Source organism: Ictalurus furcatus, chromosome 1 (genome assembly GCF_023375685.1).
Source record: "Ictalurus furcatus strain D&B chromosome 1, Billie_1.0, whole genome shotgun sequence".
Lineage (NCBI taxonomy): Eukaryota > Metazoa > Chordata > Actinopteri > Siluriformes > Ictaluridae > Ictalurus > Ictalurus furcatus.
Window position 1 is genome coordinate 17,930,190 of NC_071255.1, and position 23,330 is coordinate 17,953,519.

At 38.4% G+C, this 23,330-nt stretch overlaps 1 protein-coding gene across 1 annotated transcript in view; it reads right to left on the reverse strand.

The window, feature by feature from the left end:
- Nucleotides 1–22,481, reverse strand: part of dpyda.1 (dihydropyrimidine dehydrogenase a, tandem duplicate 1) — a 152,168-nt gene extending 129,687 nt beyond the window's left edge. Inside the window, exons 1-2 of the mRNA XM_053630367.1 lie at nucleotides 22,144–22,481; nucleotides 1,764–1,874 (exon numbers count right to left, since the gene is read on the reverse strand). Coding sequence (XP_053486342.1) covers nucleotides 1,764–1,874; nucleotides 22,144–22,182 — 150 coding nt within the window. The 5' untranslated portion in view covers nucleotides 22,183–22,481. The remainder of the gene's footprint in view (nucleotides 1–1,763; nucleotides 1,875–22,143) is intronic.
- Between the last annotated feature and the right edge of the window lie 849 nt (nucleotides 22,482–23,330).

Sequence of the window (23,330 nt, forward strand, 5' to 3'; positions counted from 1 at the left end):
ATAGTTCTGCCTTTTATGCCTTCTTCTAAATGAATAATAATTAATACCACAATTCTGAAGGAAACACAAATAAAAACTTTATTCTCTCCATTTCAACAAGTTGTTTCACAGTAACTGGTCTCATCAACAGAAAACACACTCAGACTAACATTAACACACAAACTAAATTCTGCAGATTAAAGTAAGATTTCTTAACTTATTGAATATTATTAATTCATATTAACACTGACTGAATTCTAATCCTCCTGTTAGTCTCACACTCACTCACCACAAACAAAAGCATTTCTACTTCATTACAACTGGTAATATATAATATAAAGTTTTTTTTATATATTAACATTAACTGGATATGAAATATACTATTCTACAAATATATTTTTCTGTGCAATATATATATAGTATATACTTTTTTGTCAACTCATCTTCATTTAAATCTTTAAACGGTGTACTGGTGCTTTAATTCAGTTCGAGCAGCGTGGCAAAAAAAGTTTTTGACTCGACGCTGAAACTCCCACTTCACTGCTGCTCACTTCCGGTGTAAAATTTTAGCAGTGCAGAGATTACAGGCATTACAAACTGCAGTTTTGTCGTCATTCCACACAAGAGACATCTTTACACACAGCACGAAATCGATGCATTTTCCCGCCCTCTTTTGATTGACAGGATATAATCAGACCTGACCATCAGATGTTTGTAAACTATCGGCCGATGTCCGACAGCATGAAAATTAGCCTTTATTGGCCGATACATCAGTGCCTATCTAATTTTTACATACCATTTTTAATGAATACAAACTGGTAATCGTTGGCAAACTGCTATGGGCCATGCTGTTATGGGAAAATAATCAACTCCACTTCACAGCAGCCGCATCACACCACCATGTCGTTGATTATTTTCCCATAACAAGACGCCTGTTGCGTTTTATTCCTTACATAAAACAGTATATTATAAAAGAGCAGGAGGTCAGCCTCAGAGTACGTGTACTGTCACTAAACACACAACACTGTAAACTCACTGGCATGATTTATAAATTCGACATATAGAATAGCTTGCATAATGAATGAGATCAGATTTGTGATTGATTCCCATCTGATTAGAATGATAAATGAAGAGGTTTTACTTAGTAGCAGTACAGGGTGTGGGAGGATAATCTCTCTAACAAAATAACTCCATCTTGTTTTGTGGCTACATTTGAAAAAAAAAAAAAAAAGCTTAAGTCTCAGTTGCTTTAAAAGACAGACGAGCACCATGGCCACCTGCCAAAAAACCAAACACTGGACTTGAGAGATATTCCTGAGACTTTGACAGCATGTGCCTGGAATTCTAAGATAATTTTGTTTGACAGACTGTGTGTGTGTGTGTGTGTGTGTGTGTGTGTGTGTGTGTGTGTGTGTGTGTGTGTGCTGTGTTCTTATTGTTCCTCTTACTGAAGCACTGGTATTAACAAGGACATTTGTTTTAAATCGTCCATCTATGGTTCTGTGTATAAGTTTTCAAAATGCTAATTTTTCAGGTGTGTGTGTGTGTGTGTAAATTCTAAGGTGATTGAAGCAGTGATGTAGTACACAGCTGAGGTCTTGTCTAGGAGACCGGTCTCATCACATAACCTCACCAGACAAGGTCCGGTTCCTAGAACACCCACTGTCTGTCTAAATATGGGAACAGTCCAAAGTCTGCACATCAGTAAATGTTTGTGCAGTAGATTCAACATCAGTGTTTTCAGCTAGGAGTCAACGGTTAAAGGTAAAAGGTGAGACACTTACATCACAGCCTTTCTCTGTGTTCCTCTTCCAGTGCTTTTTCTCAGCTTTCTTGGCTGCAGTGGAGTGGAGCACGGCATGGCTCTTCACCCTCGGATTGAGGGCAAGGATATTCTGTACACACAAAGAGACGAGCGAGGCTGTTAGGGAAGGTTTGCAACATGGCAACTGTTTTACCTCTTTGGCATTTATGCAAAAGTGAATAACATGAATAGTGGCTTTAACGTGCAACTAAATCATTTTAAAGCAATTTAAATCTAAATTCTATACTCAGAGCTGTAAACATATAGGAGTCACACAGTTCAAGGACTTGCTCACAGTGCTGTACAGCCAAACCCAAATGTTTTCACTGTCAAACTCATTTCACTCTGGGCAGAAGTGAAAGAACTGACCATCACAATGACCTTCACATCTTTCAAAATATGATAAGAAGTATGGCCTGGAGATGCTCCAGTTTCATTAATCACGGTCCTTTCTCTCATCACTGGGAGACTATACTAAGCAATTTCCATATCCTATTCAAATATATCCTGTGTCCCAATTGGCATACTTATACTATGTACTCTTTTTTATGAAGAAAACGTACATACTTTTAAGTGTGTATTAAAAGAGTATGTAAGTACTGGGACATACAGTACTAACGCATCATGTAACGGAAAAGAATGTTGTTGTTACGCACTCTGTCACAGTAAAAAAACTACTCGTTGCATTTAAGCTTATCTTCATTCTTTATTCCATAAATAATTGATACTGTATAATTGAATTGACCATACCCTTGATTTATTTTTCCACATTTAATTTAAACCTCTCGAAAAACGTGTCCTTGAATTCTGCGAAGCAAACCATTACAAAACTCCTCCTCCCTCGTGCAAGGATTTACGGGAAATATTCGCTGAAAAAGTGTCCACAGATCCACACTTGGAAAATCTACCGGAAGTAGATAGTAGACCATCCGGGTACCTTTTGGGATGCTCGTTTCAACATACTACGATTTGGGGCACACACATTTCTAATCAAAGATACTATTTAGTACAGATTGTGTGCCAGTTAGGACACAGGGCTACACTCACCATCCACTTTATTAGATCACCTGTACACCTTCACGTTCCTGTAATTATGCAATCAGCAGCACAATGCATAAAACAAAAACAAAATGAAAAAAAAACATTCAGTAAGAGGCAATTCTGCAACCGGAAATGCCTTGTTGATTAGAGAGATCAAAGGATCTCTTTTTGCTGCAATAATATCTTCATTTCCCCTTGGGGATTAATAAAGAAAGTCTACGTATAAGTCTAAGGAAGGATATGGTAACTCTAATAATTACTCTTTATAACTGTGGTGAGCAGAAAAGCATCTCAGAATGCATCAAACCTTGAGGGGGATGTCCTACAACAGCAGAAGACCACATCAGGTTCCACTCCTGTCAGCCAAGAACATTCATTTGCGGCTACAGTGGACACAGGCTTAACAATCCTGGACAGTTAAAGGTCATCACCTGATCATTTTTCCAAATTTTGCTCTGGCCAGTTTCAGTGAGTGTATTATTTTAATGATTACATACTAGTTTTCATACTTAAATAGTTTAATAGTTATTTTTACTTACAAAAAAAAAAAACAACAACCTAAGACGTAATACTAAGCTCTAGTGGTGTTACGAATACTCGACACTACATGAAATGATAAGAGCAATGAATTATTTAGCAGGAGGAAAATATTTAGTTTAGACTGAGTGCTTATTATAAATCCCTCTCTCAGCCCTCAGGTTCTAATGAGCCACTCTACTTGGTTTGGAGTGTACCTCTGGCGACCCCCTACCTACCAGACCTGTCTCGGGCCCACGCCCAATGAGACACCATGTTATCATCGGGCACATTCCATCGTCTTGACAGCAAACAGCCAAGACACGTAACCCTTCATTACAATCAACTGTGTCCCCCACTTGCAGTCCAGACCAATTGCTCATAGACACGAATCTATAATCATGACACTTGCCACTGTACTGTATTAACTGCACAGTCTACACAAACACAAATTGCTGTACAAAGAGAAGCAATCACACGAGCGCAGCTGAGAACACAAAACAGACAGAGAGATGCTTTATACAGCAGAACACATGTCCACTAAGAACATCTGTATATGTTTTTATAAGTGCCAGTACATATATGGAACACGTCCATACAGCTTACAGATGCAGTGGATTTTCTATACTACAATTTAGGTATGTTTGTATACATTAGGAATGAGAGGCAAGGCAATTTATATTTTGTGCAGTTCTGCAATTCTGACATAGTGCTCCTCTTATTCGGGGTTTTATCCTGCATATTCCCACTGATGTTCACTGTATCAAAATAAATACACTGTTCCCCATGAGCACCCAGCAAAGCTATACATTATCTTTTAGATTCTGTTTTCCATCTTTTCTTTCGATTTTACCCCCTGCCCAAGCCGGCCACCAGCAACCCACCTCAATTAGTGTCCCGCAGGCAATGTGACAACACATAAAGCTTTGTCTTTTCATATTTTCACAGTAGGCTGGATGAAAGCCCATTTCGAATGGAGGTATGTGGCGTTGAAAAGGGCAGGTAGATGTTCTCTAACCTGCCTGCCTCCTGCAGAGCACCGGCCACCTACATCTCATGCTAAATGAAATGTCCCGCTTTATGCAATGGCAGACATCATCCTATTAATTCTTTAATTTCACACCTAATAAAATGTAGTTAAAGCGCCACGTGAACTACATATTGAAACAATAAAAATACAGGTTTTACTGCGTGTTATGGACTACATTAGCTATCCATTTTCATATAATGCAGTGTGGATAAGCCAATATATTCTTTGGGCAGATCCTTTAGGTAGACTGGAGGAGTAGAGGAGGTAATGGCATGGTTGCTCAGTGGAATAAGACACTCTTGGGTTCCACTGACTATAATCAGTCCACAGCTGCAGGAGACTACATGAAGGAATGCAGAAAAATAGCAAATACTATATAAAATAGCTCATACATCTGCTTTTATCATGGTTCAAACATAAAGCTTTAAATCACCAGTGTTGTTAACTAGTTATACTATGACTGTGCTGACCAGGACCAGACTTACATAGTGGTGGTGGGGGGACACATTATAAAAACTCCATGGTTTGTGTGATTTTTTTGTTGTTGTTGTTGTTTAGGGTTGTTTGTTTGTGTGTGTGTGTTTATTTTACATGGCTCTGTTTTGCTCATGTACTGTCTCTGTTCCAGCTTAGTAACAAACCTTTATATAAGCTAAACATCATGATAAATGGTTATACAACTTGCAAAGATCTTCAATTATTATGATAATTCACTATATTTTGTATTTGCAGCTCTGGTCACTCATTAAGGCATATGGAGTCTCATGGTAACAGCCCTTGCTCACTCACTAATTAGCGAATTATTTGTTGTGCAGAGAAAGACCAAGGGTATGTTGTCTGTACTCTGGCAGTTGTCGCTGAAGGCATCTTCTGTTACACTCTCACTAGACAAGGTTTGGAGGTGAGATTGGCCAAATGTAGACTTTTTTTTTTACTGGATAGCTGTGAGGTCTAGTATACATGACACACCTCATAATCCTGATCACTAGCTTATGGGCTTTAACTATTTACATACAGATTCTGAGAAGAAAAGAAAATGTTATGTTGTGTTACACACCACCCCATTCTCTTTCAACTAGACAGTGGATGCTTTTTTTCTGGGATGTCTTATATATGGAATCTTGAACAGCTAGAATTAATGGTGCTAACAAGCTTACCCTGAACAACTGGTGTTTGTAGTAGTGATGCATTTTTGTGTTTGGAGTAAAATTTATTTTTCCCTTTGCAACTTTTACCCAAAATCCTGATCTATTGTGCATGTGTGTTTAATCTTTTTCCCCCTTTCTGTATACATTGATTGATTAATTTAATCATCTTCAGGAGCTGCTTAATCCTGGCCTGGTCATGGTGGATCCAGAGCCTATCCTGAGATATGGGCATGTTCATGATGCTGGGAATACACCCTGGATGGGACACTAGTCCATCACAGGGCACCATGGACACACACATTAACACACTCATTCGCATCTATATTTAGCGAAGCCAATTCACCTACTCGATTGTTTTTGAGAACCCAGAGGAAACCCACACGGACACAGAGAGGAGAGAACATGCAAAACTCAGGAAGACCGGGAAACCTGGAGCTTTGAGACATCAACACTACCCGCCGTCCCATCATGCTTCATTTTGTCTATTAATTCATATTGTATTTCCCTTATAAATACAGGGTTTTCCTTACCACAGAAAGGCTTAGGTGTAGCACCTAACTGTTTTTTTGCAGAGTACGTTAAGCCAAATTTATTTGCATTAAATCTCAAACATGTTATTTGGAGAAATGAATAGACTTTTGACTAGATGTATAAGAAGTGTCACCAGCTTTCTTTCACAAATATGTTAAGGATAAGCGTTGATAACAAAATTAAAAACTTAAAATAACTTAAAAGTTCCTTCGAACTTCAAATTTCCTTTGAATCCCCTGGAGGCCCTGGAGGCCCTGGAGGCCCCAACCACCATCCACCATCCCTCTAAAACCCAGACAGCACCTAAGCCCTCTGAAAACCTAGGGAAAACCCTGAAATACTGTAGAATAATAATTCCATGTTTAATCACGATACAAATTTTAATTGAAGAAAATCCCAGTACTATGCACTGTGCAGTCACACTAATCAGGAAGTACTGCAATGACTTTTAGGCCAAAAGCACTCTGACAGTTATGTGTTCTAGTCAGTACTGCACAAGAATCCTTTAACACAAAATGTCTTTAAGTAATCTATCCTTTATGAGACCTTTATGACTAATTATTACCTGACTTACTATTTGCGTTTAGCAGTTAGCACAGAATAGTGCAAAAAAAAAACTCCACTTAAATATGCTGTTCACAACGCAAACAAAAAAGCCAACAGATTCTGACTTGGCTGCTACAAGATATTAAGCATGTGTTTCTCTAAATGTTTTCCGTAAATCCTGTGTATAGCAGAGGATTTAAATGAATACGCTTTGTAGAATCGCCTTTGTTTTTCTGGCTCCACGAGAGCCTTGCATTCAGCCCGATATTGACCCACTCTCCTCAAGTGGAAAATGTACAAGAGAAACAGATTCATGTTACAACCAGGTTAAAGGAAGCACTAATAATGTTTGAGAGAGCCTAATCTGTCTCTGCTACAGCATGGTTTAAATCAACAGAAGAATAACACACCCTAATGTCACACTACTGCTTCATAATAATAATAATAATAATAATAATAATAATAATAATAATAATAATAATGCAGTCCTAAAAGTGCTAGATAATACAGTTAGGTTACTGGCAAACCTACGTGTGCGGAGATCCTGAGGACGTGATGAATATGATAATGTCCTTAAAATGTTCTTATTCTAATAAGAATATGAAGGTATACTGCTTATTTAATGAGCATGTTGTGCTGTCAAACATTATGCATGGTCAGCGATGAGATCAATATGTCACACAAGACATCACACAAATCAATACTGCATGTACTGCAGGGTGTTAGTGCTATTTCACTGGCTGTGCACCTGAACAGAAAACAACACTTGTAGTATACAGTCGTACAGCGCGCACTCGTTGCTCTCACTGCTCTCTGTGTTGGCCTTTCTCTTACACAAACATGCAGACTTTCCTTTCCCCAGGTGCTCTCTCTGCTGCATGGCAGTTAATAAATGTCAGAAACGCACACTATCTAAAACAAGCATGGATTTTTTTTCACCCCCCAGTTATTGAGGATTCTTCGAAGATTCCTAGCGGAGAACATTGCGTGTGTGTGATCAAACATTATTTAAAACACAAAACAGCCCGATCTCCCAGTTGTTTGTGTGACCTTTCTGGTCGGACTAGGCTGCAGCAGCGCTGGGGATGAGGGTGCTTTGCACGGGGACCATCTGTGTGTGCTGGATGGTTCCACGGGGGGTGGCGGCATCTTGCTCTATCACTCTTCAGTGATCACCCAGTCCTGAGCAGATGGGAGATCAATAAGCGCCTAGGCCCTAGCCAAGGCATGCAAACCCCAGCCCCAATGAGGAAATCATATTGGGAGGAAGTGTATGATGGACAGAAGGAAATGGCAAATCAAATTTAGCTGCAACTGGTAATTGATGGGAGGAAGAAGCAAGTACAGAGTCCAGATGCATGCAGCACCAAGCTGCATCGTTAGAAATAGTCCTTATCGTTTGAGTTTGCACTCACACACAATGGAAACTATGTACATAAAGCTGTTACGTACATAACAAACTAATTAACCCACATGCGGATAACTCTACAACATGCTAATAAGGGCTGAGCAATATATCGATATAATATCGATATCGTGATAAATGAAGCGATACACTTTTCTGAGATATCGTTGGTATGGTGATGTATTTTTTACGTTTTTAATAATTACAAATTAAATGATGCTGAATGGATGCCGCTGATTTGATGTAATTTTTTTTTTACTTAATCATCTTTGTCTTTGCAGGCATTAAAGAAAAGCATCATCAAATTCAGTTTAACTTATTTTTTTTTTAATTGACTACAGCTTTGCAGACAGTTTGTTAGATAAATTATATATTGTGATGCACATCGTGTATCGTGGAAATGTCCTCAAGTATCATGATATGATATTTTTGTCATATCGCCCAGCACTATGCTAATATCGGCTAGGTGTGGTGCTGATGCTGAATGTAGCATCTTGGCTATTTTTTGGCTAGTATTTGAGATGGGAACATGTACCTGAAACATTCATATGGCTATTAGCAAAGCAGTTGGGCTTGCCCTTTCTCTGTCTAATCAATAGCAGCACCATATCGTGCAATAAATTACCCTGACCTTCCTCATCCTCTCAACCAGACAGACCCTCCACAACTCTGTATGCACAAGGCATCCCTGAACTTAGCATGCGAAAGAAGTGCGTACCTAAAACTTAACTCCTTCCTGCATTAATCCGCTGCTTAAAAAGGAAATTATTTACGGCTCAGAGGTGAGGAATAGTTAAACATGCGCTGGCAATCCGTGCGCTCCATCTTCTGCAGCGATCAATAGAGGAATTTCCACATATTGATCGCCTGTTAGTGAAATAAAGCGTTGGCCCGCAGGTCAGCAGTATTAAATATAGGCCCTGAATATCAGTCGGTCGCTTTATGATTAGAAACTCAAACTCACGATACAAGACGCACAGGTAACTATTAGGCGCATGACAAAATTTAATCTGACCTTATATCACAACACAGCACCACATACTATATTGTCAAAGCTTTGGATGAAATTACCCCATGCCTAACAATATTACAGTCTATCTGTGTAAGTGTTTGTTTTCTTTAATACACTGCTAGGCGAATTCTCACCACATTATAAGACTATTCTTTTAACTAAATAGATTTTCTTTTATTTTTAAATGCATGTTTTTGGGAAAGTAGTGCTCTGTTCTTCATTCAGTTCTTTATTTTATCATGTAATTTAATGAAGCCACCGCGAGGACATGAATTTGTAAGGATTACGATGGTGGTCAAAAAAGCAAAGTGAAAACATATCAACAAACCAACAGAACAACAGCAAAACCAAACCAGCAAAATTAGCATCACTTCAAAATTATATTATAACAAAATTATTAATGAATCCTTATTGAAAATAACATGCTCGTTGCTGATTGGCTACAGCGTGCATTAGTCCGTGAGAGACTGCAGAACTGGAGAATGTGAGCCTAAAGGAATCTACTGATGCTTTTATTCATGCGTATTTTTATTAAGGGCATGTGTATGATGTTATTTGAGATATCCTGCCAACTTTGAACGGCACTAATATGAGTATACAGATGCCGAAAACTCACCAGGTCATCCAGGACAAGAAGTTACTCCTCACCAATAACGTAAGTAACTTTGCTTTAAATCATTTTTGCTAGGCAAATTAGATAACAGTCTGAAAAAGTGCAATTCCTTTTCCTTACACTGTGTCCAATCAGTGAGCATGTGATGTTCCATAAGGACTAGCGTGTTTCTGACTTTGTGCTTATGTTTTTGTTTTATTCATGTATTTGCACTTACGGTCCAGAGTAGATTACAGTACATGTCTTGAGTTACTCACTTGGGTGTACAGAAGTAGTCTTTACACGCCCAATGCCCATGCCCAAACTAAAGAATTGAGGTTGGGCAGTAGTCAATTATTATTTCAGAAAACACGTCTACAAAACCTGAAATAAACACAGGTCACTAATACAGACTTTAATAAATATTTAATCATTAATACTATTTCTAGACATTTTTACTCATTTAAATGTCTTGAAACAGATCTTTCACACATTCATTCTTGATTCTTTCAAACATTATTAAGCAAAACTATCTTCCAATATTTCCAATTTCCTTTATTCTAGTCTTAATAATCTTGTATTTGTTTTAGTGTAAACTCATAATAAGAAATATTTAAGAAATTCAGCTACGTTCAACATATTGATATTGATATAATCTTATGTGTCTTTACACAGTATTTATTCAAAGGTCAATACTAGATATACAATTAATCATCATATCAGTACCATACGGGTAGTAGTGCAAAATTGATCACCATTTCCATGAAGCTAAACAGATCTAATTGAGTGCTAATTAAGTACTTGTAGTTCTCCTGAATGGTCATGTTAACACACATATGAGTCACAGTATCACGGGAGAAGCATAATATGTGATTGCTTTAATTAAAATAGTTGAGTTTTCAAACTCAGGGAAATCTACAAACATCTTGAGAACTGTCGTTATCACACAGTGAAGAATGTTTCTGATCTACACAGAAAGTAAAAGGTAGTGTGGTTTCTTTAAAATCTCCTACGACCAACATTTTTCTCCCATACAATGCCTATTTTTATATCCACTATATATACTGAACTACAAGACCGCTTAATGATCACACATAAAACTGAAGACGTGACTGAGCATACATTCTAAACCTTCTGTTTTCGCCTTAACGGTAAAAAAACAGTCCTATTAATCAGTAACCTAAGCCTGACCTTGCACTCTCCATCAATAAAAAGACTCGAGTGTCACAATGCACTTCTAAAGCATAAATGAAAAACATCAGTCCTTTTCCCTATTACTTAGTTCAGTTCAAATCTAACATAACTTATGCCATATAAATAACATATGGCACAATATAAGGTGGATGAATATTAATTAGAAGGAATGTTTGTACCCTGACATACAACCCTGACATATCCACATCATGTGTGAAAATCAATTTGTTATGGCAAAATTGTCAGTGTTGTCTCTAGTGGTGTCATAATGAGGAGTTAACATGAAAGGGATAACAAAAACCTCTAACCATCTGCCGTTCCTATTTAGAGTCATGCAGAGGGAGTCTAGGAAAGCCACTTGCATCATATGCATCAGCTGCAATGTATTTCCTGGTATCTGTGAGCATACTGGACAGTATTGTGAGGCTAGAATTCCAGCCCATAAGGCTGTGGCCCCTCCCCTCTGCCAGCAGCCACTCACAGATGAGCGCTGAGACAAACCAGGCACTCTGTACAGCCAGTTTGATTTGGTCTTGGCCAATGTGCCGAAGCCTCATTATTTGGCCTTTGAAATGGTCCCTGGCCATGTTGAGCCTTGAAAAACAATTAGCACAGAAGCAGAAGGTAAATGAACTGTAAAGAAATCATGGCTTGATGACCAAGGCGTTATTTGCTCTCCATGGAGCACAGAGAGAGAGAGAGAGAGAGAGAGAGAGAGAGAAAGAAAGAGAGAGAGAGAGAGAGAGAGAGAGAATGTGTAACAGAAACAGGCTCAATTTGCAAGACATGCCATGGGTGTGTAACCAAGCAGGCTGAAGTGAAACTCCCTAGGCTATGAAATCCATTGACTGAATTTGCCAATAAAGATTGCAGAAAACAAAGGGGTCGTTTGATCAGTTGAGTGTATGCTAGCTCCTGCAAGATTGTATGATGAGTAGGCAATATACTGTGCAGTGGACTAGTAGCCAGTGAGTCTGCACCTTCTCCATGACCCTGTCTCCTCACATGCTTCCGTTTATCAGCAAACACGACTCTGTGACCGACCACAGGCTCATCTCAGCAGCTCTGAATGATTAAAAGTGCAATCTGACTCAACTCTGCCAGGGATGCAATTACTCTTCTACCACCTTTCGGTACCATGCAACATGCTGTCCTGTACACCAATAGCAGAGTGAGGTCCATACAGGCATTATGACAGTCTAGCACCAGATACAGTTCCATGTCAAATAGACTTACCGAACATCAGTTGAAAACCTTCAAGGCGTGTGTTAATTACACACTTTAGATCATGACCAGCCTTGGTGAATTGTATTCTCAATTTAGTGTAATCATATTCCTAAAGCTGGTTTTACATTACGCAATTACAGCAGTCTTTTAAGAATATTACTTGTCACACTGTACGAGATGATCGCAATAAAATCTTGGCTGGGCTCTATAACGATCTGCAGGATAATGTTATCTCCATGTCAGATTATATGATAAAAGATCGTCTAATGGTAGACCTGCGATTAAAGAAAAAGACTGTGTTCTACTTACAACATCATTCAGTGCGATCTGGGCTCGTGCAGAAAACAGGGCCTCGTTAATAAAAACAATCCCTTGGTTATGACGAGAGAAAACATGTTTCAAAAAAAGCAAGGAAGAGGGGTTTGGAGCCATTCCTGGCTGGGTAAAAGAGAACAACATGGAACGGAGATTCCTCAAAGTGAGCTAATAAGCATTGTTTTCTGTCCTTTAGCATGGTTTAACACAGTATATGTATGTCTGCATATGTTATTGTCTAAAGCAGGGTAGAGCAGTAATCGGTAGAAATACAAGAATGTAGCACTTTGTACAGCATTTTGTTCAATAGATGTTTTAAAATGTGCTTTTTAAATACAATTGACTTACTTACTTTGTAGTATGTGTGGTAGCTTTGCAACTCACTCTACGAAAAGCTAGGCATGTAGGCTGGTAATTATATATTAATTAATGTGAACATTTTATATCGATTAATTAATTGGTTGTTTCACCTTTGCCACTACCGTATTTACAGGTCTCGTGTGAGTTTCGTGTCATCCTACTCCGTCCTCCTATTAGTGGTTTTCAGAGGTACGTTGTCACAGAAGTTTTAATAAAAAAGTATTCTGACACTGCCAGAACTCTGTATGTTCACAATCAGTACGTTTACATGGACAACAATAATCCGATATTAACCCGATTAAGACGATTCTCTGATTAGGAAACTACCATGTAAACAGTGATTATTGATTACCTTAATCCGACTAAAGTCATGCTCGAAGTAAACACAAATCGGTGAGTTTTCACTGCATTTTGCGACAGGACATGTACACACACCTCAGTGTTCAACTGTTTAACGGCGAACAAGAGAGCACGGCTGCGTCCCAAACCGCTTACTTACCTACTATATAGTAGGCAAGATACGTGTATTTCAGCTACTATATAGTAGGTAAGTACGCAGTTTAGGACGCAGACCATGGGTTCAAGCAGTCTTCTATTTGCACGTATAGCATGACAAATAATTAACTGCACTTGAAGTTTTCGTAAAATGAAAAATTAAACACCCAAAACTGTATACTGTACCATAACAAAGACTAACCGTATGTTGACACGTGGAATTCTGGAGGGAACGTCGGACGGCTTGACATGGGGACATAATGACGTGTGTCGTTAATCTATCTATGTTCCATAACATGTAGGGCTGCAACTAACGATTATTTTCATAATCAATTAGTTAGCCGGTTATTTTTTTTCGATTAATCGATTAATTGCTTTCGGGTTAGTAAAAAACTAATGTGTTCCATTTGAGATGATATTACCTTTCTAAAATTCATACACTAGACCAGTGGTTCTCAACCTTTTGTGAGATTTGGACCCCTAGCATATTTCGAACAATCCACAAGGACCCCCTCACTCCACAACAATTATAGACTATATATTAAGCAGTCATTTCTATATATGTTACTTTATTTTATTAATATTTAAGATTAATAATATTAACATTAAAATTTAATCAAAACATTTAAAGATTTTATTTTTTACATTTTATTGTTGGTGTGACATTTAATTATTTTATCCATCAATGCGACACTTGAACTTGTCTATATATATATATAAACATTTTTAAAACATTCCTATGGACACCCTTCAATTACACCACTGATCACCCCCCCAGTGGAAAAAACTGCACTAGGCGGTAGAGTACTCTCTGAAGTCTGTTTTCGGAACAGAAGTAACGTAATGAGTAAATGTGCAGCGCGCAGACCAACTAATCGATAATGAGATTTGTTGACAACGATTTTCATAATCGATTAGTTGTTGCGGCTCTAATAACATGTAAAACGGGGGAACATGAAAGGAATATCCTAAAAGCAACTCATGTTCATCACAATATTGTCGTATTGGGAATATGGTCATTAATTAGTTTACTGCTGTCCATGTAAACGTAGTCAGTGTCACTAAATTGGCTGCCAGTGAGCATGAGACATTATACTCTTTAAGAACATTAATCTCAAATATTGAGATTATTTTACAATGTGTGATTTTTGTCTGTGACAACAAAATCAGGCCAAAAAACAGTTTAACTCTAAAGCACATATCCAAACAAGAAAACATTTAATAAATTTACTTCTTAAACTAGATCAACATGATGATAGAAATCTAGTTTGTGAACTCCGTGTGAGAGAAAACAGCACAGACATACAATGGTTATAAAAAGTCTACACACCCCTATTAAAATAGCAGGTTTTTGTGATGAAAAATATTAAACCAAGATAAATCATGTCAGAACTTTTTTAAACCCTCACTGTGAAATTACAATGTATAAAAATTAAGTTTTAGGGAAACATTTTCGGGTAAAATAGGTCAAATAAAAAGATGGGTTCAGAATGAACCAATAACATTCAATCTCATGTTCAAAAGTCATTATCATACAGCTGTATACTAAATTATTCAGATTAACCCCAAATAAAGCCCAGCTGTTTGTTCTTCTTGGTTTTATCTGACTGCTGAAGCCATGCTCCACATAGAGCTTACAAAGCCTGTACAGGGTCTCACTGCTGAAAGGAATCGATCAGGAGAGGGGTACAAAACATTTTTCATTAGATGTTCCATGGAGCACAGTGAAGGCCATCTTCAATAAGTGGAGAAAATGGAGCACCACAGTGACATCACCAAGAACAGGATGTCACTCCAAATTTACAAAAGGACAAGACAAAAACTTACCAGGGAAGTTGCCAAGAGACCTACGGCAACATTAATGTAGCTGCAGGAATATCTAACAAGCGTTGATTACTCTCTGCATGTGACAACAATCTCTCGTATTCTTCACATGTCTGGGCTAAGGGGTAGGGAGGCTAGACAGAAGCCCTTTCTCACAAAAAAACATCCAAGCTCGAACTAAATCACCCCAAACCATGTGGAAAAATGTCTTATGGTCTGATACATCCAATTCGTATGTTTGGAGCAAAAAAGCACATCACCAAATGAATACCATACCTGCATTGAAGCATGTTGGTGGCAGCATCATGCTTTAGGGCTGCTTTTCTTCAGCCAGAACTGGGGTTTTATCAAAGTGGAGGGAATCATGAACAGCTACAAATACCAGCCAATTTTAGTGCAAAACAGTCAGGTGTCTCCTGGCAAGCTGAAGAGTCAAAAGGAATTTCACATTTCACCATGACAATGACCCAAAGCACACATCCAAATCAACAAAGGAATGGTTTATGACCTAGCCAGAGTCCAGACCTGAATCAAAATAAAAATCTGTGGGGTGACCTGAAGCGGGCTGTACACAGGAGACAGATCTAGAATTTTTTTTGCAAGAAAGAGTGGGAAAATAATTAGCAAGTCAAGATGTGCCACGCTGATAGACTCTTATCCAAAAAGACTGAGTCGTGTAATAACATCAAAAGGTGCTTAAAAAAAAAGTATTCGTTTAGGGGTAACGTAACTAGGGTGTACGTTTTTGTTTTTCGATAAAAACATTTCTGATTGTTTTTTTTTTTTGCATTATTTGTATACTTAAAAGGTGAGAAAAAAATCTGACATGATTTATGTTCGTGTCATTCTTTTACTTCACAAAAACCTGCCATTTTAACAGGGATGTGTAGATTTGTTATATCCACTGCACTTGGTGCGTACCAATGACATGCAAGCCTTTTAGGTGACCAAACACTGCCATAATATTCCATCAAATTTTATTCCAGAGCAATCTGCTGTCACTGTTCCAGACATCTACTGTGAAAGCAGACTTGGAGTGGCACCAAGGTCTGCCAGAAGAGTCATACCTCTTTGTTTAAATGCTGTATTGCTGTGGGTTTTTTAATGAACTCTAATGGCGATCCAGGAGGATTTTAATTAATCTCCGCACACACATGCACACATACGCACACACACAGAAAATGGCCCCACATTTAGCGCTTTCAGGAGTGCGGGTGGATATTAAAATAAGACATCTGACAGGACTGCAGAAAAATGGAGGCTTTAATTGCTCCAGAGATGGCAATTATTATGAGATTTAGAAAGCCATTTTCAATGGCAGACAGGAGTCATTTAGTCCCGGTCTTAAGTGCAGTGGGGAGCCGAAGGTCACGTCACTGTTGTCATTACTCCCTGAATAAAGATGCTAATGAAAGGCTTGACTTACTTCCCTCTGCTCTCCACAAAGGTTGCATTAGAGCCCCCCAGCAAGAAGCCGAGACCATCTTCACTCATATTAACCTGCAGAAAGCCTTGCGATGTGGACAAATGATAAACATCTCCCACTATCTCCAGTGTAACCAACACCATTACACTTCCTAATGAACCTAACTGTAAAGGTGAAAGACCGTGTGCAAATAGTTTAAATGGCACACATATAATTGCATTTATAAGGGCAGAGTTTCATTGTAGGTTACTTTAAGAAGGTGCTGAGGCTCCTTGTTAAAGATTAGAAGATTGTAGGGGTTTGAAATGAAAAAACGATGTTTAATACTTACATTATTCTAATTCATTTCCAACAATAGTGCCTAATGAAGAAACTGAAATCAATCTAATATTGACTTTATATAATATTTAGGTTGTGATATTACTAAGACATAGCACACACCTGTCTTTAGCAATATGCAACCTTGCTGGATTTAATCTGCCAGAATAACTTACAGTAAAAAAAAAACTTCTAAGATCTACATGACCAAAGATCTGTGGTTACTGCCTTACATACACAACCAGTCATTCCAGTTATAGTTATGGAACAGAAAGCAGCAATCTTGTTACCTACCTACCTACCTACCTACCTATCTATCTATTTATCTATCTATTAGCTTTAAATGTCCCAGATAGGTAAAGATCCTTATTATTATTATATAATGATTATATAAACTATTACTATATACTATTATATAAACCTGGCAGAGATGCTGCATATCTTATGTAGTCTTTGACAAAGTGTGTTACAATCACACTAGCTGTGTCTCATGGAAATACCAGAAATAACAGACTAGACACTACTATTCCTATCAGCCATTGCACCTCACCTGACCATGTCACATGACTGTCTGTACATGTTTTCAATTTCACATTCATTACTGGGCACCTATATAAGCCTCATTCTGTCACTGCATCCGTGCGAAGTAATTGCTCAGTTTTCTTTACGTTTCTGTCATTACCAAGCACTTTTTCCCCTGTATTGCTATTGGTTTTTTTTTACTTTGTTTGTTTCCTGGTTACTCTACGATATCCTGTTTGCTGATCACCTGACCCTTTTTGCCTGCCTTGACCCTGAATCTGCTTTACGTATTGGATATTTTTGCTGCACTTAAATAAAAATATTAAATAAACTGCTTAAACTCCATTTGAATCCGTCTCCACCTCTCCGAAGTGACAGATTATGGCACGGTGATATGTAGAATCCACTGTTTCATTCACCCCCAAAATAATTTTTAAAAAAAATTTAAAGCATAGCTCACCAAAAATCATTGATTAAATTTTAATTTCTTACTTACTTCAAAAATAAATTATAAAAATACTATATTATCATCACTAAAATCCATATCGCCTCCTGAACAAAAAAATCCTAAAAGGAAATAAAAAAAAGAGTTATCTGAGGAGGTATATTTCAATAAGATCATTTCAGACATATGCTGCAGACATACACAAAAAAAATTATGACCTCCACTGAACATAATTTTGTCCTAGGAACCCGAAATTAAGAGGCACTACCAGAAGACCATGGCTCGGGGTCAATGTATATAAAGCTCTGCAGGTAAGTGCTTCATCACAGATACACAGAATTCTGAAATCAATTCAGTGGCTAGAATAATAGGACAATAATGAACTCACAGAAGTGATGTCACCTTGCTTTCTTGTTCCTTTCAAAATTGCAGCAGTACATTTTCATATAGTGTAGGTTCTAAATATTGCTGGCATAAATCCCTTTCAAGCAAGCATTACAATAGCCTCATACATTAAACTATAGGTCTATGCCCTGAAAGGGAAAGTGAGAGAACTTGATCATGAGCCCAGTAATATTTAACTGACTATGTGGTGTTTCAATAAGCAAAAATTGGGTTTATGTGAATATTAAATCAGCAGATTAAAAGAATTTAATTCCATAAAGTCTAATCACCTGAAAGTGAGGAAGAGGTGAAGTGTAAATAAAAGATATCCAAATAATGAATCCTGTTGCACACACAACTACAGATAAATAAATTTACAGGATTTTTTCCAATGCTGTCTGATTATCTTTGTGGATTTTTTTCCTGGTCCTGAAGGGAGTTCTTGCTGTTTAAACACTAGACCTGTGATTCATTCTGCTAACATATTTTTTTCTAACTATAATGTGCACTCCTTATGGTTATCCACCAAGTTAGCTAGTTTCCACTAGATAAAGCTTTGTCTTCCGAGTGACTAATGAGCCATGATGCAGGATTCATGCTCGTGCGGACAAAGTCTAAAGGCCCTCTCTTTGAGCCTGTGGCCAAACAAACACTGGAGAGAAGAGCACAAGTTTTAGAAACTAGAAACCAGCACAATCAAAGCACTAGCCATGTGACAGCCCTCTGTCTGCCTTGTGCAAGATCTAAATAGACAGTCACACTCCCAGGCCCCAAGGTTAACTCATGGGTCATGATCCACTCCCCCATCACCATCACCACCACTACTACCGCTAAAGAGTCCTGTGGAGCCTGGATGCCACTAAGTACATGGCTTGTCGGCGGGTAGTTTTAGAGTCGAAAACAAAGGGCAGCAACTAAATCAATCCAATATTTCCAAGGTTGTAAACTACAGAACGTTGCAATGTTACAAATGTCACAGTGGTACAAATTTCAGTTCTGCCATTGCTCATCAAATAAGCAGCTACAGGACTGTGTTATGTCAGTGGTCCTACATGATGCATACTTTCATGTCTCAGAGCACAGATGTTCTTTCGAGGTTTGCCTTCCAATGGGCACGCATTCCAATTTAATGTCCTACCCTTCAGCCTCTCTCTCGCAACATGAGCATGCTTGAGATGCTTGCAGCCTGCCCTGCCACCTCTGATGGCCAGAGGCATAAAGACACGGTCACATAGGGACGATCGGTTCCTATGTGGCCCAACCAAGGACCAGGCAATCTGGGACATATCTACCATCCTTACACACATTAAGGTTATTGGCCTTAAAGTGAATTCAGAAAAATGCTCACTAAACCCGAAGCACATCGCACAATTCATTGGTGTAAAGCTAGATTCACTGAGAATGCTAGCCACCCCTGTCACTGTAACATACGGCAGACATGATCGTGCTCACCAGTCAAATTTGTGCGCACTCTCACTGTATGTTCTACCAGCTCTTGCTAAATATGTTAGAACTGTTAACTGCAGCTGCAGAGATAGTCTCCGTAGGCCTGTTGCAATTAAGACTTTTCAGAAGTGGGTTATCAGCCTGCAACTAACCCCAAATAACCTCTAACTAATAATCTCTAATTCGGTGGAGGAACGAGGCAGAGGGGACAGTGTGATGGAACAGCTCATGGCATGCATGAACACATGTACAAAAACGGTTATCCAGGTGATTCTCACCAACCCTAGTCATCATGGGTGACATTAAGGGGGGCAAGGGAGGGCAGGTGCCCCCCTCCCATATCACCATCCATTTGTTGTAGTCATGGAGTATCAGATTTGAAAATTGTTTAAAATTATGTATTTATATGTACATCTCCACGTTGATGGGGGCAACAGAACAAAATAAGAGCAGTTACTTATTAGCAGTTACACCGAAGAGGACCTGACATATATTTGTCATCACTATGGATTTCCAGAACAGGAAACAAATGCAGAATTGTCACTTTTCAATGCTATGCCAACTGTAGAAGTGAAGCTTGAACGACGATTGTCACTGTTCAGAGTCAAAGCTAGTCCACAGTCTAGTAAACTTTGGTAAACTTTCTTGCTTGCGCCAACTGAAAACATACATGAGAAGCATCATGAGACAGGACAGGAGAGACTCTCGGACATTGCAGTACTAAACATTGAACAGGCCATTCATGTGGATTTGGATAAAACAGTTAATTGCTTTGATGTCATGCCTGGTGGACGCTGTGTAGCCCTTCACTAAGGTATGTCGTTGTTTTGATACTGAAACTCGTTTGCTTAAAATTTCTGCGAATATTTTGATGAGGCAGGCACAAAAAGACTCTTAATTTTTTTCTTAAACCCAGCCAATACCCCCCCCCCACCCTCCACAAACTCGAGAGTCAAATGTCACCCATGCTAGTGATATTCTGTTCACAGAAGCACAGTTATTATTACTCTATATTTCTCCTTTCAGGTTTCTTTAACAGTAAATATATGATACATTCACCCTTGCAATTTACAGACTGTCTATAATCTCTTTGGTTGTTTTGGGTTTACCTTCATAGCTCTAATGATTTTTCTGTCAACAGCTGCTGTGATCATCTTTAGAATGCATACACTTCATCTTTTTATTAAGATAATCCATATTATATAGGTCTCATTTTTCTCCAATGGCTATAAATAATCCTACATAACCTGTATTTTCTTTCTTATCATACACGCGTGTTCACTTGAAATACAAATGTCATTATTATGCAATCAAAAATATATATATTTGCTATTACTAATATCTAATAGGATATAATAATGTAATAACTAAATAATAAATCATTCTTTTTACTTGGATTCTCTGACTGTCTGATATTTTATGCTGGGCAAGGTGCTAGAAAATTCACTCACTGTCCAATACCTTGCCTGGTGAATATTGGCTTTGCAAAACCTTCAATTCTGCTTCACCCAGAAATGTTTTTCATAAAACATGACTGTTCACCCAAAAGCAATATAAGGTAAAAACAGCGGTCAAAGAACTATGTGCATATCACTCAGAAGTTCAACCTCGGTCGCATCAGTTAATCATAAACTTCTCGGAAACAATCGCAGACGCAGACTTTACAGTAATATACATTGCACCATCTGCTTCAGTCCAGCTCCAGTAACACTCATCAAAGCACGTATTGATGTGTTCCATGCAGAATGGTTTGTGCTGACTTCCAGTGATAGGCTGGATTTTCCTCACCACCTCCTAAAAGTCTCGGTGGACAACGTAAGGAACACATGACTCACATGACTTGAGAAGTGGTGTACATGGCAAATAGTTATAGACTGCAGGAATGCATTATTTAACAGTAACTGAATTAAGCCGAGCATAGTAAACAAAGCAAGCTAGACAACTAGAATAACTCGGAATACTATTATTGTCTTTATTATAGCTGGTCTTTTTAGAATATAACTGCTTCATAAAAAAGATGAGTAAGCCACTTTTGAGGGGAAAAAAGACTAAGTAATTAAAAGATGAGCCAGATATCTGAGAAAAGCCTAGGTAAGGAATAATTACAGTCGTTTTATTATGAATTTCTAGGTTGCTCATAAAAGTTTCTGGGTTTTATATATATAATATATAAAGCAACATAGGCTGTTGCATCACAGCTCTCGCATGCATGGCTTTAAAGAGAAGAACTGCAAATAATCTAAGAATAGTTACATTTTTGCACAAAGCTGTGCAACTAACTTTTACCAAAAACTTTGTTGTTGTTATTGTTGTTGTTAATGAAAAGGAGCTTGCGATTAAAGCCCACAGCTGGGGGCGAGCACCACATCTGACTTTTTAACGATAAATATGAGACATGAAAGAAAGCATTAGATCATTAAAATAAATAATAAAAAAAGAAGATGTCCCTTGTTTATGCTGAAAGACTGGGCTGCAGGCATGACTACGCTACATAAGTAATTACCGAGCTGTAGAAATGGTAAACATAAACATGGCGAGGAGTGAGAATGGGTAAACAGGAGCAGAGAGGAGGAGTGTTTCTACCTCGATATCCGGTAAGTCCTTGCTCAGCATTCTAGCCATTTTTTTTTTTTTTTTGTCGCGGAATCAAAACAGTTCAAAGAACATAAAACAATATAATAAATAAAGATTTTTTTTTTAAACAAAAAAACAATGCAGTCGTGAAGTCCAGCGAGCTCTGTGTGGCGTTGCTAACGCGTCTGAAGGCGCAGGAGCAGCGAGCAGAGACTCCACTACACACCGCTTCCTTCCTTCCTTCTCACTTTCCCCAAACCGTCCTTTTGTGGTTCCGAGAGCCTGGAAATGAGCCAAAACCAGCACGAATTCACTGTTAAAGCACCCGAATAACGTACAAATGTTCCAAGAGGCAAGGGGAGGAAAAAGTCATGCAGTCCCAGGCGGGACTAGGGGAAGTTTAGCAGCAAACTTTGGACTGTTGTTGCACAGGGCGGCGATGCGTGTGAGCACTGACAGCTCCAGAGTCTCAGCATGACTGACAGAGCTACCATCCGTATGAGGGTCATTTTTTTTACAGAGAGGAGAATTGCGATCGTGAAATGTGCTGAAAATCGAAACTACCCGGTGTAGTCGCACCAGTATGTTCAAATCTCAAGTATATCCCATTATTCGATGTTAGAGGGGAGTATAATTGTGTGCATGAATGTTTACTATGTGTCTTGAGCAAGCATCAGGTCTGGAAATCTCTTTCACTTTTTTTTCTTTCCAGTGCAATTTAGTTTTGTTTGCATGGATGTGTATTCACCCTGCTCAAGAAGAAAAAAAACAATAGAAACCATCGCAGAAATTCTAATGGTTTTCACCACAAATACCATTACAAACCATCGGCTAACCATTAAAACCATTACCATTATTGGTCTTTAATGGTATCCACTAGACATAACATGCTACCAATAGAAGGCAGTAAATTGCCAGTAGAGACCTACAGGGACCATTACAGTTTACATTAAAACCAGTATAACTCCCATTATAACCATTAAAACCATTACAAATTCTATGAGGGTTTCTATTTTATTTCTATTTTTTTTTTTCAGCAGGGTATATTTAAACCCCTAATGAGCAGTGGCAATGAAAAAAAAACTCCCTGAGATGACATGAGGAAGAAACCCTGAGAGGAACCCATCCTCTTCTGTATGACAGCAGATAGTGGGACTATAAATCACTAGGCTACTCTTCCACAATTGTGGACTATA